Source organism: Penicillium cinerascens (assembly GCF_028974065.1).
Source record: "Penicillium cinerascens strain IBT 15544 chromosome Unknown contig_6_segment0_segment0, whole genome shotgun sequence".
NCBI classification, from domain to species: Eukaryota; Fungi; Ascomycota; class Eurotiomycetes; order Eurotiales; family Aspergillaceae; genus Penicillium; species Penicillium cinerascens.
Genome location: NW_026695295.1, coordinates 1,639,997 through 1,656,071, shown reverse-complemented (window position 1 = coordinate 1,656,071; position 16,075 = coordinate 1,639,997). Strand labels below are relative to the sequence as shown.

The window sequence follows — 16,075 nt, the reverse complement described above, 5'->3', positions numbered from 1 at the left end:
GCACCTTGTGGCCTGATCAAAATGATGTGGAATGGAAGTGCAGGGACCCACCCACACGGTGGGGGCAAGAGTACATGATTCTTGGTCACATCTAGACGATGGTGGAGAGAAGGGATGATGGTGGGGAGGCGAAGAGAGAGCAAGACGAGAAGACGTGTTTGAGAAGCACGCGCAACCTTCACAGCGTTACCGAGGGGCAACGAATCTTTTTTCCTCGAAAAAGGGCCTAGGAATTACTAAGAATAGAGGAAGGAGATGAATGATTAGGCCTCCGGACATATCTCGTTGGTATTGGTCAGTAGTTGCCTCTGTAGACTAAGAATGGTTACCGCAATGCATCATCGATGATTTGACCAGTGTAGCAGGGCGAAAAAAAAGGGATGTTGCACGAGAAGATCACGTAGATCAAGTTGCGTCACGTGAACCAGACCCACCGTCGCGTCCAGCTACAACAAAGAGAAGCTTCGCAAGCTTTTGGATCTTTCATTTCTCTCACTTCAAGGTTGTCGAACTTCCCAAAATCCGCGACTTGAAGGTTTCATCCCTTCTTGTCTTGCCTTAAGGCCAAATGCCACCCAAGCGCAAGTCCACAGGCGCGACGATGATTGATGGAGTGGCGCAAACGCCCTCCAAGCGACTACGCAACTCGCCAAACAAAACACCTGGCGACACTGAAGCAGCATCGGATGTAAGCATATCCCCATGGCCTTGATCTTCAGGTCTTGCCCGTTTCCCAATTCACTCTGAACCCCCGCTCAGCGATCGCTAACCTAGATTCAGGCCGCAATGCCCAAGACCGGTGACAAGAGAAAGCGCGGTCGCCCACGCAAAAATCCCGAAGCCACGACTTCAGAGCCGGGTAATACCCCCAAGCGTGGACGGCCTCACAAGGAGCCAGGTACGTTCCATCTGAACAATTGCTTATCGCGGTGTACTGATTTCTGATCTCTGGTTTTTAGAGGTAGAGACTCCGAAAAAGGTTGGCCAAGGACAGACTAGCAAGAGCCTGCCGGTCAATAAAACTGCCGATATTCACTCGTCAACCCCTAAGAAAGATGGTCGCGGGCGACCACGTAAGAGTCTGCCTGTCGAGGAGACTCCCGCTGTCTCAACAACCCCCAGAGGCCGGGGACGGCCTCGCAAGAACCTGCCCTCTGAGGAAATTCTTGATACTTCAACCCCTAAGAAGGGCCGGGGACGGCCTCGCAAGAGCCTGCCGGCTGACGAGACTCCCGATGTCTCCAGCCCCAAGAAGGGCCGCGGACGACCACGCAAGAGCTTAGCTCTTGATGGAACCGCCGACAGTGTTGAGCCGCAGCCCGCACCCGCAACGAAGATCGAGCCCAAGGAGGAAGCCGGCCGTTCCTACTGGCTCATGAAGGCAGAGCCCGAGTCGCGTCTTGAGAAGGGCGTTGATGTTAAGTTCTCGATTGACGACTTGGCTGCTGCGAAGGAGCCGGAGCCCTGGGACGGTATGTTTGCTTCTGCCGTTTCGCTGTGGAGTTTATACTAATGTTTTGATAGGAGTTCGCAACCCTGTTGGTAAGACTATACCGGTATCTAGTGACACGGCTAGCTGACTTACAACCGAACAGCACGCAATATCATGCGGGATATGAAGAAAGGAGACTATGCATTCTTCTACCACTCTAACTGCAAGGTCCCGGGAGTAGTTGGTATTATGGAGATCGTGCAGGAGCATTCGCCTGACGGTTAGACACATCTCCTTTTTGACCACAACCTTATAGCTAATCACTTGTACAGAAGCGGCCTTTGACCCTAAGCATCCCTATTACGACCCCAAATCCAGCCGGGATAGCCCCAAGTGGGTTGTCGTGCATGTCGAATTTCGTCACAAGCTCAAGAAACAGGTTACCCTAGCTGACCTGAAGGCCAACGGCCAGGCGGGCAAGCCGCTCGAGAATCTGCAAACCCTCAAGATGTCACGGCTGAGTGTTTCAAAGGTGACCCCGGAACAATGGCGGTACATCTTGGAGCTGGCGGGCGAGGATCCACACGGGTCCAAGGTTTAAGCTTTGGTCGAGGGATTTTCATTATTCATCAGTGTACTATATCACCAAGCATAATCACGGTGGCGTTGCGGGTGATAGGCGTGAACAGGTTGAACTACATCTTGTCCTCGTAGAGTAGCTTCGGGTAGTTTTACTGCCGATCGCTGTCATGTATCTGCAAGGCATTGAGGTCCAAACTTTGATGTAGAGGGTACTTTGTAACCCGAGTCGGCCAAAATCGCGAAGAAGGACCTCGGGTGTGGGTATGAGGGGTACCCGGCGAGTGCGGCCAACCGGAATACGTTAGGAGGACGGATGGAGCAAGACGATCCAACGTTGTGTCCTATTACCCGCGAAGAGCAAGTGCAACCGACTGGTGGGAACTGCTTATCTGTTATCGCGCGGGGAGGAAAGGTCCCTTAAAAAGACCTCGTCCTCTTTGCATCTCAAGCGATGCTTAGCTTTATCTTTCGGTCCCTACGCTATCCATCTATTACCGGTCGTCAATTCCACAGCTCCGCCACCATGTCTAACCTCTCGGTGCAATTGACTGCCCCCAACGGGCGCACATACACCCAGCCCATCGGCCTCTTCATCAACAACGAGTTCGTGGCGTCCAAGTCTGGCGAGAAATTCGCCTCCATAAACCCTTCGTGTGTGATACCCTTTGTTTCCTGTATTGCTCGTTTCTAATACTGTCCGTGAAGGACCGAGACGGAAATCGCTTCCGTGTACGCCGCTGGAGAGGAAGACGTGAACATTGCCGTTGCGGCCGCACGCAAGGCGCTCAAGGACCCGTCATGGAAGGGTCTGCCCGCGACCGACCGCGGTGCTCTGATGCTCAAGCTGGCCGACCTGATCGAGCAGCACAAGGAGACCCTCGCCACCATCGAGACCTGGGACAACGGTCAGTAACGTTCCTGCAGCGGCTGCAGAAGGGTATATGGAGCTGATAGACTATTTATAGGCAAGCCGTACTCCGTTTCTTTGAACGACGATCTCGGTGAGGTCACCTCTTGCCTCCGGTACTATGCCGGCTGGGCCGACAAGGTTATGGGCCAGACCATTGGCACTACTCCCCAAAAGTTCGCCTACACTCTCCGCCAGCCCATTGGTGTGGTTGGTCAGATCATCCCCTGGAACTTCCCTCTGGCCATGGCCGCCTGGAAACTGGGTCCTGCGCTCGCCTGCGGTAACACCATCGTTCTGAAGCCCGCCGAGCAGACCCCGCTCAGCATTCTGTACATGGCCAACCTGATCAAGGAGGCCGGTTTCCCTCCCGGTGTCGTTAACATCCTGAACGGCCACGGCCGCGTGGCTGGTTCCGCGTTGGTCCAGCATCCCGACGTCGACAAGGTCGCCTTCACCGGATCGACCAACACCGGCCGTGAGATCATGAAGATGGCCGCTGGTACCCTCAAGAACATCACTCTAGAGACCGGCGGCAAGTCCCCCCTGCTTGTGTTTGAGGATGCCGACATCGAGCAGGCCGCCAAGTGGGCCCACATCGGCATCATGTACAACCAGGGACAGGTGTGCACATCCACCTCCCGTATTCTGGTGCACGACTCCGTGTACGACAAGTTCGTGGAACTCTTCAAGCAGGTTGTCAAGGAGACCAGCAAGGTCGGCGATCCCTTCCACGACGACACCTTCCAGGGCCCGCAGGTTACCAAGGCGCAGTACGACCGGGTGCTGTCATACATCGAGGCCGGCAAGTCCGAGGGCGCGACTCTTGCGGCTGGTGGCGAGCCGTACAAGAACGTCGGCGACGGCAAGGGCTTCTTCATCGCCCCCACCATCTTCACCAACGTCAAGGACAACATGCGCATTTACCGCGAGGAGGTCTTCGGTCCCTTCGTCGTCATCGCTAGCTTCAAGACCGAGGACGAAGCCGTCACCCGTGCCAACGACACCACCTACGGTCTTGGTGCTGCCCTGTTCACCCGCGACATTGAGCGTGCCCACCGCGTCGCCTCGGATATCGAGGCCGGTATGGTGTGGATTAACAGCAGCAACGACAGCGATTTCCGCGTGCCTTTCGGTGGTGTCAAGCAGAGCGGTATCGGCCGTGAGCTCGGCGAGGCTGGCCTTGACGCGTACTCCCAGGTCAAGGCCGTTCATGTCAACATGGGTAGCCGTCTGTAAATTGGGACGCCGACCATTGATTGGGGCATCATGTACTAGATGAAAATTATGTTTTGATGACCGCTAAAATTTGAAGCGATTGTTTTATTCGATGAACCGTAGACTAGGGCATCATCTGTCACCTGCCTAGGAGGTATAAATTATCTATCTACCTAGGTAACCGCATCACCTGCCCGGAATCACTGTTAGTTCAGGGCTCCAATGCTGTAGTCAATGCGTCTCTAGTGCTATCCTCGCATCCTCCGATCTCAAGCCATGGGTGAAGTACTTCACATACTCTGGTACGGCCAGTAGGGCCATTAGAGATCTACCTCAAGGAATGTATCCAAATGTTGAATCGGAAAACATGATCCCAATGTATCTACCACTTACGATCCACCAGGTCACTCTAACCTTAGTCCGACTACCTCTCCTGGCTGAGTAGATATGTCTTGTTTCGTCCACGTCTCACCTACGACCACACTCGTGCCCAGGGGGGACCTCGCCTTCACGATCCTCATAACTTTGTAACGTAATCATATGCATCCCAAGTTTCATACTCGGTCCTCGGTCCACCAATGGCCAGCAAAAAAAAGCAGGTCGAATGCAGGTCGAACACCCAATCACCAATCCCGCAAACCCCCGATACCAACAATGGGAAAGTCTCTCTAGCGCCATCAGCACGCAGAACCTAGTAACTCCGTACAACCGGGCGACAGGCAAGAAAACCAAACTCTCGAAACACCCGATTTAATACTTCGGACATTGACGTAGCTCCCAGCACGGTCATGTTCTAGTTCCCATCGGAGCGGCACCATGAACAGGGTGATGCTTTGATGCCCAATATCATCCCATCCTACACGACCACAACCTTATCCTAACCATTTGGAATAATGAACAACAGTGCAGTATGCATGCAAGCCTCGCCAACACAGCCAAACTCCCGAGGCCAGCGCCAGAGCACGAGCACGAGCACGAGCACGAGCACGCACTCGGGAAGTGATGAGATGCATACAGTTTCAAGAGCATGTACGTGGCCGAGTCGGGAGATTCGCCTGGTGATTGGACAGCGTGCACGACACGAATACTCTCAAGCCTCAACAGAGCGGTAAATTGTGAATGGGCCGCACCATTTCTTACCTTTTTTTATTCAATTTTTAATTTTTAATTTTTCCGCTTTTCTTGGAACTTTGTTGGACGAGACTGGAGGTGTAAATCTACGTAACTATCTACCATCTTCCGCGACTTGGTTACAGTCCAGCAAACAAAAGGTTGATATGACATGACAATTCGCTCATTTCCCACGGATGCTATTTTGTTATTGGTGGGTGGGCCTGGTAATTGTGCCCAATGGGTGAGCAGGTCGGGAGTTAGGCACGAAATTTGTTGGGGTGTCGGTATTAGCGCCAGCACGCACGTCCATATGTACATGAATCTCTTGCAGATGCATGCAGAGCGGGTCATGTGAAGGTTTGAGGGAACCGGTGTGATAGTATTCAGTGTCCAGGGTGGTTGTTTTTCCACGTCGGGTGTGAATATAATCATGTCTCTCGTTAGAGGCTGGTCTGGTAGGTGTATATTGTGCGGTCTGGGTTGTGACTGGTTAGGGTTTAAACGACAAGCACGGTCAGTGTGAAATCCCAGCTAGGGATTCATCGTGGAAATGCTTTACCTAGGTTAAGGTGCTTGTGTATCTGCACGGCATTGATAGTTCCTGATACCCCATGCATCCTGGATGCACAGAGAATGTACGCCATGACGCCCATATCATAACTTGTCCTACACACCTATCTCGTCATACCAGTTCGCGGGGGGTGACAGCGGTCCGACCCATCGCCCATTGGGGTTGTGGGGGCGGGTCTTGGCATAGGATTTGAAGCCATTCAACTCTTTTATCTCGGACACTTTCCGTGATCAGCGCTGCCAGCAACGATTTGACTTTCTCCGCGGGAGAACAGGGGTTCTCGACCTAGTCTTTCTGTGTGACTCCCCGTTGACCCCTCCTGCACTCTTGCCCCCCTCCGTTTCCCCTCTCTGAAAAAGCGGTGTCCACAGTCACTTGTTTTTTTTCGTGCAATCTCTTTGGTGGAGACACGATCGACATGGCCGAAATTCGGACGTCGACGGTCAATAAGGTCGGCCCATTTCTCCGTATTTTACCAGTGTCGCACCGCTTGGCCCTTTTCCATTTTTGGTTTTTTTGTGATTGGTGCCGTAGCATTGACCAACATGTCCACGTATGTAGTCACTATTGCTGGAATCAGGGAAATAAAAAAAGCAAAAAGCAAAAAGCGACGAAAAAAGAAAGACCAATCACCGAGTAATCAGCTAACACACATTTCTTTCTCTAGCCCTATATCGATATTGCGGGGACTCTGCTCGAGGGACTCTATCATGATGTGGCCAACAATGAGTTCCGCCTCGTTGACACCTTTGGCCAAATCGTGACGGTAGAGTTTGTGGTCCCAGATATCGAGTCCCTAAGTGTCGTTGTCACCGCCGCGGCTGTCGGGTGAAACCTTTCCTTTGGCCGTAACACCCCACCGCGAAATTACCGTTGACAGTCGGACTCCAGCGTCACCGCTAACATTGCCGAAGCGGGCGAGGCCAACGTGGATCAGCCGATCGTCGGAGCCAAGCTTGGATTCGCTCGTCTTGACCGAGCTACCGGGAGACTTTCCTATATCCGCGAAGTCTGGGGCGAAAGTGATGACCCGGGGAAGGCAGAGAGATAATGCTCCGAGATATCGCCGCTTCCTCGGCTACTCTAACAGGGAAATCTAGAATGCGTTTCAACGATGGGGCAGCCGACAGCACGGGCCGGTTCTGGGCTGGGGTCATGAATGACCCCAAAATTCAGTCTCCGGGCCCAGAGGGCGTGCTGTTCAGACTAGACCCCGACTTGGGTCTTCACCGGATGCTGTCACCAGTGACGATCCCCAACGGAATTGGCTGGAACCCCGCGGACGACACCATGTACCTGATCGATTCACCAACGGGCAAGATCTTCGCCTTTGACTTCGACGCCGCGACCGGCGCCATCAGCAACCGGCACGTGCACTTCGACCCGAGTGAGCCGCTGGAGCCGGACGGGTTTGCCATGGACGTGGGGGGATGCATCTGGAGCGCCATCTATGGCGGGGGCCAAGTGGTGCGCATCTCGCCCGAAGGCACCGTTATCGGGCAGATCGATCTGCCCACGCGCAATCCGACTTGTCCGGCGTTCGTGGGCACGAAGCTGTTCATCACTTCTGCCAAGGACGATCGCGATAACGAGCGGTTCCCGCAGTCGGTAGGTACGGAGGCCGGGTGTTTAGAGTTGATGTTGGAGTGCAAGGCCGGTCGAAGAACGAGTTTCGGTTCTAGACTTGAATGCGTATAGAATGCGAGAAAGTAGACTACGGGCCGAAGGTGACTCGTCTCGTGTTGATAGAGCATGTAGCTAAAGAGATCGACTGTGCATTTGCAAAGCTATTTATGGCGCTACACCGTACATCTCCTGGGGGAGAGGCCTTGGCAGTGTTTTCATCAAATAAAGAGTCGACAGATGCACGACGATGGAGTTACGTCGATCATCCAAAGGGGCACAATGCCGTCCCAGCCCTCTGACACCGAGATTCCCATCTGCAGACTGCAAGGGAGAGCCCGGGACGGGAAGCAAATAGAAGCAAGTTACAGGTCGAAACCGCATGAGACGGACCCGGGACTTTATCGAATCGGAAGCCACTGCTGATCTCAGATGCAAAAGTCGGCCCAGTTCGCAATCTTGTCGGAATCTGCGGTACCTCAGATGCCCACGCATGGACAAGGAAGAGAACACTGCCACCACTTCTGCGGGTCTCGCTCTGCAGGTCGAATGCAGGCACGGGATTGGGTGAGATTCTGCCGGGGACCTTTTCGGTGATACCATTCCGAGTATACTGTACGATAGCTATTTGCTGGTGGGGCACGGAATATGGCAGAAAGATCTCCGGGGTCAAGCCCACGGAAATAATTGATCTAGTTTCTTTTTCTTGACGGCCGCGGTTGCAGCGGACACGAGATATTCGATGCAAGTGAACGGCCCCCTATATCTGAGAAAGTCAAAATGATAGAAAAAAGCAAATATAACATCGTATTGCCGGCGAACAGGTACCGGCATCGAGGAGCATCGGAAAATAGGTAGAAAAAGAAGTAGGGTTTAGGGAAGTAGGGCTTAGGTACAGAGACACGGCGCTGACGAAAAGAATAGAAGCTCGATCAGGCATAAGGTGTATAGGTTGTGGAGAGTGGTTCTCCCCACTCGGCGACCTTGGGACGGCAAATCCGCGTACCAAACACTTGGGACGATGCTTCCCGGTCTTTGTTTTGGCCCCCCGACCCACGTAATTTTACCCCCGACGGAGTCATGACGCGCATCGAGCCGGGTTCTGGGTCCTACGACCGGTACAGGGAGATTGCCATTACGTGACCCGACGGGCTGGAAACGGCGGTTTGAGATTGCACGCCACACGACCGAACGGGTTTAGGTAGATCCTGGATCTGGAGAAAACGTGAGAAAATGAGAAAATGGTGATACCCCGACCAGTCAGGGCCCGCGGTTGCTTCAGACTGCAAATGTTTCCCCAGGGCGCCTTTTGATTCGCTCCCTTCCTGTTTCCTTTTGCGTTGGGTGTGTTGGGTGAGCAGGGCGAGAAAAATAAATAAATCATTAAAACTAAGGTCGGTAAAGACCTTTGACAGCTACCTCAAAGTTAGAGGAAGCTTCCTGCAGCGGATCTATCGTTTACAAAAATAGGGGCCTCTCCTACCCCATTAGGAGCAAAGCTGTCAAGGCCGATCGGAGCCCCATTCATTGTACCCTACAGATGGGACAATACATGTCAGCCGAGCTAAGCTGCAAGTGCTGGTTCAGCTGAGCTCTGGGAACGTCCTTTTTCATCTCTCCTAGAAGGATTCCACGCATCCACTTTTTCGCAGCGGTGGCGCTAGCTGTAGCTAGATCGTCGTTCTTGTCATTCGACCCTATCACGCGGACACTGTCAACGCCAATTGCTCCGTGATCTCAAGAGCTCCACGTTACTGAGCAACCGGGATAGGCAAACCGGGAGTAAGCTAGGCATCCACCCTAGGACTGCGTTCGTGAGCTTCAGGGGAGGTTTCGGGTCCCTTCCGGGCGTTGATCGATCCGACGGATGGGGCTGTCAGTGATCTTTTCGGGTAGAAGTACGGAGACTGCGTACCTGAGACTACCGTGACACGAGGAGTGGAGGTCAATGGCCGTTGTTTTTTATTATTATTATTTCTTTTCCGTTTTATTTGACGGTGGCGAGGCCTTCGCGTTACCCTGCCACGTCCTGTGACGTAGAAGTAGTGCTCGAGGCGATCATGATCGGTAGAATACCCCAGCCCCTAACGAGTTAACGTTCGCATCCAGGAAAATGCGGTAGCTGACCCGGCGCCATTCATCCGGGAGCTCCACGAGAAGAAACCCCAGGCCAAATAAACAAGAGGGAAAATGCGGTCGCCCCGCTTCCGAGCTAACGGGGACACTAGAGTCCCGGACGAGACCTATCGGCAGACTCTAAGGACCGGTGAAGAGAACCACTCCAATAGTGTCTTGCCTGATGGTAAACCAAGTGGAGAAGGCATCACCACCCACACCTCCCTAACGGCCACCAACGGCGCCCCCTTTTGCCGGAATTGACACGGGGAACGCTGTGATGCACAACATCAGAAATCAAACCACGGAAGGGGTTCGAGGGTTAAAGTTTGCGTGAAGCTCCATTTGCCTCCAAACCGCGTCGACTCTGTACACCACGGGTAAAACCCTCTGTGATGACCTTGATCGTTGTTGGTATACTTCGAGGCTACGTAGTCTCCCCCCGAGCGCCAAACTCTCGGGAAATGACAGGACCACACTGGGAAAGGGACTATCGGCCGGAAGGAGTCGTTAGGAAGTTAGAGCTCCATAGCCCCCCGACTAGCCCCGACGCAGTATGGATCTGAGAAAAGCACGATGGAAATTGGCGTTCCCAGCTCCATCGTCATCGGTTTCTTCGTCATGGATCGGCCCACTTTCTACTGCCCCTATCGCCTTTCCCTTCCGGGGCCATGCACATGGCACAAACTTCCGGCTTTTCCTTGTCACTAGCGACTAGCCCACTAGTCCACTAGCCTTGGTTGCCTTTCCGGGGGCCCAGATGGTTCTATCGTCTTTGCCACAGGCATCCTCTGAAAACAGAATAGGAGAACGCGAGAATGGGAGAGCAGGAGAGCAGGGGGTGGGGGAACCCCCCGAGAAGTCTCCACTCGTATCTTGTCCATGTCCATGGTGACGGCGCCTGCGCACTTGCAGCTTCGCAGTTCCGGTGATTCGTTGCCTGACGATCGCTGCGTCCCGATTACCTTGTACTTTGTTCACGCCTACAGTAGGTTCACATGTGTAAGGAGCACGTAAGAGCAGGAGTCAGATCCGCAGTGGAGAATAGAATCGTCTCCAGTTCGAGCCCAAGTGTACTCCATACCAGCGAGGCTGAGGCCCAACATGGCTAGCGAGGGTACTCCATACAACGGGAGATCCTGCCCAACGCTAATCCGGTAGACCGGGTCGGACAGACAACTTTCTTTTCTGTCTTTTTCTCTTTTAGGAGGATCCGGACGCGCGAGGTGATGGATCATGGGTCCTGGTCCCTTTCCGCCCCGTCTCACCGCTGGATCTCAACGGCTCACTTTAACTATCTTATTTTTCTCTTTCCCTCCTCCATTCTGGGAACCTTTTCTTTCCCATCCCTTAGCTCCATAAGCTTAGCTTTGACCTCCTCGTCTTTATGGGGCCTCGGATCGCTTCCGTCTTGCATGCACATGGTTGAGCTGATCACGAAAAACGGGACCTTTGCTCTACACAACGAGTGGAATTGATCAACAGATCGACTCTGGTTCTAATTCTTCTTCTTCTTCTTCTTCCTCTTCTTCTTTTTAGAATCTCTACGCCTTGAATTCCTTCAATTCCTCACAAGGCAGAATAACCACGTTTCTGCTTTCTTTCCAACCCTCTTCTTTACACCTTTCATCGTGGCTACCCTGGGCCTTAGCGTGTTGACCGCGCCTTACCCAAGGCCGCTGCATCTGCCGAAGCTGTCGCAGTATCCGGCAGATTCTCTTTATTCAAACTCCTCCCCCTCTCTTACCTCTCGTGAGACCCCCGGTGACACAGAGAGAGGGAGGGTTTGGTCATGCCCTAATCCCCAGTCTGCCTTCGGAGTCCCGTCGATGTCGCAGGAGCCTCGGCGGACAGGTCCATTGCCCGACGATGTGACTACCGGCGGCCCCAGCGTGATCGACAATGAGCGTCCGCCCGCAGGCAACCGCCATCTTTCGCGCCGGCCGCCATTGCGCGCCAGACCGCAGTCCTGGCATCCGTACGGACCCGTGGAGCCGCCGCTGGAACTTTCTTCGGCGCGGTCCATCGGTGTTCATGCGATCTTGAACCCGCCAGAACAGGCAGCGGCTATCGATGCAGCTAGCAGCAGCCGTGAGCCTTTGACTTTACCGGGACCCTCGGCATCGCCTCGGCCGCGGCAGGGCTCTTCACCTGCTCCTAGGACAGTGCATCCTCTAGTACAGCAGCAATTGTCTCCGAGATCTTATTCACGCTCGTTGATGAGCCCGGGTTCACCATCAGTGCGGTTTATTGGTAGTGGCAAGACCTCGGCACAGTCTAGTGTGGCCCATTCTCCGCTGGTTCACCAGGAACCTTTTCTGGGTCCACCCCAACCCACGAGCAGCTCTTCTCTACTATTGGAATCAGCACTTCGTCCCATTAATTCATTACCGTCCACTCAACCTCAATCCTTGACATCAATCCACTCTACTGCACCCAGCGTCCACTCGCGAAGGACCAGTAACGGGCCAGGGCCTTTTACTACCCCAGCTTCGCAGGAGATAAGCCCTACGACACCCCATTCGAGCTTCGGTCATTTTACACACGCATCTCCAGCTGGGAACAATGTTTCTCTACCACCAACTGTCCCACCCTACTCCGCAGCGCCAACCTACATGACAATGGATACCATGGCCCGCGGAACACCAGCGATAGCAGAACCACGCCGCATAAAAGAAGAGCCGGTCATTGCAACCGGCACATCGAGAAGCGTCACACCTCTCGGTGGTACTTTAATACCGTGCGTGCTGGATCTGAAGTCCGGATCTTCCAGTCAAGCAGAAAAGCGCAAGGCCAACAGCGACGCTAGTCGACGATTCCGAAACCGCAAGCGCAACGAGGTACAGCTCGAGCAGCGACTTGGTGCTCAGCAGGATGAGATCCAGCGCCACGTTGAAACGATCGGTCGTCAGAGCGAGGAAATCCGCTCCCTTGCCCAACAGAGAGATCACTACCGCTCTGAGCGGGACTTCTACCGTGACCAACTTGGAAGATCGGTACAGCTGCCGCCCCGTCCCCCTTCACCTCGCTCCCAGACCTCTCTCAGCTCCGCTACGGACTCGACTGCGACTTCGACCTGGGCTGGAGATATGTCGCGGACTACTGCAGCACCAACCTCCGGTACAACGGGGAGAGTACCGGACTCGGCGAGACCGCAAGGGAGCTGGCCCGGAAGCCCCCATCATCTTACTCGCCTGCTAATACATCAGGAGGGCCGGCACCCTCTCCAGTACCACCATCAGCAGCAGCTGGAGGACCCCTACCTCCACCCCAAGGGCCATGGACCCGGCAATAGGTCACGCCCATGACTGGAACAAAGCAATCTTGCTTTGTTCCGTTTTCCATTTTCTCATTCCCTATGTTTTTAATCCCCGTCTCGGAGCGGTCACTGGTCTGACTGCAAAAGCCCCATCCCAGACCTCATCCTTCAAACTTCCCACTTCATCACCAAACACCTTTTCTTTCGGGTGTATTAGCATATGCATATTCATGTGTGTTCTATTTCATAACACTACCCTCCTCCCAAAAAAGCTCCTTCTCCCCCACCTTACCCGAATCTGAATCTATTGATCCCCTTTGTGTCTGGTTTCGTCGCGGTGATACCTCCAATGGCAATATTGAATTGAAAAGATTTCATTTCTGCCTCTTGTACCTACTTTCTTTAGTACCTGTGATAAAGTGACGAGGTGTATAGAGCCGAGTCAGCCAATGAATGATTTCCAACCTGTCAAATTACCTACCTACATATTCATGCAGTTGGACCCACTGGGTAGCAGCAAGAGTCCAATTATTATCGCAGCCCTGCCCTTACCAGGCGCATTTCAATACTTAATATGTCAACTCGCTACGTCCATCGGAATTGCAGTTCGGCCTGCATCAACGTGGATATCTTGTCCGCTGTATTATATCGTCTCTGGGGCTATACGTGGAACCACTAACGCGTATGCACAGGCCACGCAATACGCCGATGATCTCAGGCCTCAGGTCCAGGTCGGGCGGCTATGTGAGAGCTGTCATGTTGGTGAGCGCATGGCGTGAAGGTTCCAGGGTCGGGAGCCCCTTGCTTCATCGGGGTGATCGACCCGAGATGACAGCTCGACTTTCAAGATCGGGTAGGTACTTTGTTCCGGGTGGGCCCCTTGATCTGTAATGTGCCAAGTGTCAAATCCACCAAGGTTGAAAGATAAATATTTTTGGGCTGAGTATATACATGTAGCTTAGATGACGTGTGTCCTGGGTCGAGGTGAGATTGAGACGTGGCTTAGGTGCATGCAGAATGGTGGATCTTTGAGGCACTAGGGTGTTTAGTTTACATTGAGCTTGGAAGTTTGGGTTGGATATATATGCAGTGGGGAAGGGGTATTTTGCTGCGATCGTGGGGTGCACCGTGCCCAATGCGGCAGGATGAAAAGATTCTCCAGAGATACACAGGATGCACGAGGTTGTCAAAGAGAAGATGAGGCTAGATACTTGGCAGTACATCCGATCCGGCACTAAACAATAGGCTAAACGGGTACCGGCGAGTCACCGACCGTTGATGTGCGCACGTGCGGGTAGGGCAGATGGGTCGGCCAATCGGCAGGCGCAAAGCACTCACGGGCTCAGCGGCGGCTTCAGGACCGCGTTCACGGCAGGTGTCGTGACATGGATGCTGCGCTCTCGTCTCCCTTATTTCGGACTTACGATGTCCTCGTCCGCTCTCGTCTCTTCCAGTACCCCTGGTCTTGGGTGCATTGATACCATATCGACTCAGCTGTAGCAAGGGTGACCCACATCTGGTATGGCGGGCTACGGACGACCGTACGGACGAGCTCCAGTCGAGGAGGAAGAAGAGGCTCTGCTGGGCATTCGCAGCAATGAGGAACATCCAAGTCCCAAGTCCTCCTACAAGCGGTTATGGACAATGCTCGGCATGGTAGTCCTGATGGGCGGCATTGTGTTCGCGGTCGGGCATCTGGTGTTTGGGTATGGAACCTTTCGTTCTGTGTCTCCTGTCGAGGGATCTCATCCTGATCGGAATCTGCGTGTTTCTAGCGCTCGAGATGTCGCCCGTCGTCCGCAAGCGTGCAACAGCATCAGCAGTGGATACCAGTGTTTCTCCGATATTTCCCACCGTTGGGGCTTCTACTCGCCTTATTTTTCAGTCGAGGATGGTATGTCCGGGGATGTGCCAAAGGGCTGCGAGGTTACTTTCGTCCAGGTTTTGTCTCGCCATGGTGCGCGGTACCCCACTGCATCGAAGAGCAAGAAGTATGCCGAGCTGGTGGCGGATATCCAAGCCAATGCGACAGACTTCAAGGGTAGCGCGGCCTTTCTGAAAGACTACAAATACACCCTGGGCAGTAATGACCTGACCACTTTTGGCGAGCGTCAGATGATTGATTCGGGCGTCAAGTTCTACGAGCGCTACGAAGCCCTGACTCGGAACAACATCCCATTCATCCGATCTTCGGGGTCCCCGCGCGTGGTCGAATCAGGCAAGAAGTTCATCCAAGGCTTCCAACAGACCAAAAATACCGACCGACACGCAGATCGGGATCAAAACAGCCCAAAGATCAACGTGATCATCTCCGAATCCAAAGGCTCCAACAACAGCCTGAACCACAATACCTGCGCAACCTTCGAGTCCAGCTCGATCGGCGATGACGTGGTAAACAACTACGCCGCCCGAATCGCGCCTCCAATTGCCCATCGTCTTGAAGCAAACCTCCCAGGCGTGGTACTCTCCAATGACGACGTTACATATCTTATGGACATGTGCGCCTTCGATACTATCTCGGCAACAAAAGACGGAAGTGAATTATCTCCTTTCTGCGATCTCTTCACTCTGCGCGAATGGGCACATTACAACTACCTCCAATCGCTCGACAAGTACTACGGTTATGGTGCGGGTAACCCCCTCGGGCCCACCCAGGGTGTAGGCTTCGTCAATGAGCTCATCGCAAGAATGACACATACCCCGGTCCACGACGACACATCCACAAACCACACTCTCGACTCCAGCACAACGACGTTCCCACTGAACCGAACCCTCTATGCGGACTTCACCCACGACAACGGTCTAATCCCTATTTACTTTGCCATGGGCCTGTACAACGGCACCGCCCCCCTGCCTACCCGCCATATCCAGTCCGCATCGGGCGCAGATGGGTATTCCGCCGCATGGACCGTACCCTTTGCGGCGCGCGCGTACGTGGAGATGATGCAGTGTGCCAAGGACCCGAATCCCGAGCCTCTTGTTCGGGTCCTGGTCAACGACCGTGTCGTCCCGCTGCATGGTTGTGAAGTTGATAACTATGGCAGATGCCGCCGAAATGATTTCATCAATGGGCTGAGCTTTGCAGAAGAGGGAGGGGACTGGGCCAGCTGCTATGACTAGTCATACCCTCTGCTAGTGTTTCTTTGATTTGTTCGTTCAATACCCAGCCCTTGACCAAGTCGGGCTTTTGTTTGCATTAGCACAGTCCTTCCTCTGTCTTCACTGGAAGCAATTTCATGTATTCTACGAAATTCC

At 53.7% G+C, this 16,075-nt stretch overlaps 5 protein-coding genes across 5 annotated transcripts; all 5 read left to right on the top strand.

The window, feature by feature from the left end:
• Positions 1-568: 568 nt before the first annotated feature.
• Positions 569-2,033, top strand: N7498_006602 (EVE domain-containing protein; the record flags this gene model as incomplete). Its single annotated transcript, XM_058453664.1, has 6 exons — positions 569-688; positions 781-898; positions 960-1,472; positions 1,525-1,542; positions 1,596-1,712; positions 1,765-2,033. 6 exons carry the CDS (start codon positions 569-571, stop codon positions 2,031-2,033), a joined length of 1,155 nt encoding a protein of 384 aa, XP_058307855.1.
• A 504-nt stretch (positions 2,034-2,537) lies between these two features.
• Positions 2,538-4,160, top strand: N7498_006601 (aldehyde dehydrogenase family protein; the record flags this gene model as incomplete). The annotated part of the gene is made up of 3 exons (XM_058453663.1): positions 2,538-2,665; positions 2,720-2,919; positions 2,980-4,160. 3 exons carry the CDS (start codon positions 2,538-2,540, stop codon positions 4,158-4,160), a joined length of 1,509 nt encoding a protein of 502 aa, XP_058307854.1.
• A 2,081-nt stretch (positions 4,161-6,241) lies between these two features.
• N7498_006600 (SMP-30/gluconolactonase/LRE family protein) lies at positions 6,242-7,536 on the top strand (the record flags this gene model as incomplete). Its single annotated transcript, XM_058453662.1, has 5 exons — positions 6,242-6,376; positions 6,491-6,651; positions 6,715-6,845; positions 6,914-7,431; positions 7,522-7,536. The coding sequence occupies 5 exons, from the start codon at positions 6,242-6,244 to the stop codon at positions 7,534-7,536; spliced, it is 960 nt and encodes a 319-aa protein (XP_058307853.1).
• A 3,854-nt stretch (positions 7,537-11,390) lies between these two features.
• N7498_006599 (uncharacterized protein) lies at positions 11,391-12,869 on the top strand (the record flags this gene model as incomplete). The annotated part of the gene is made up of 1 exon (XM_058453661.1): positions 11,391-12,869. One exon carries the CDS (start codon positions 11,391-11,393, stop codon positions 12,867-12,869), a length of 1,479 nt encoding a protein of 492 aa, XP_058307852.1.
• A 1,472-nt stretch (positions 12,870-14,341) lies between these two features.
• N7498_006598 (histidine phosphatase family protein) lies at positions 14,342-15,940 on the top strand (the record flags this gene model as incomplete). Its single annotated transcript, XM_058453660.1, has 1 exon — positions 14,342-15,940. The coding sequence occupies one exon, from the start codon at positions 14,342-14,344 to the stop codon at positions 15,938-15,940; it is 1,599 nt and encodes a 532-aa protein (XP_058307851.1).
• Between the last annotated feature and the right edge of the window lie 135 nt (positions 15,941-16,075).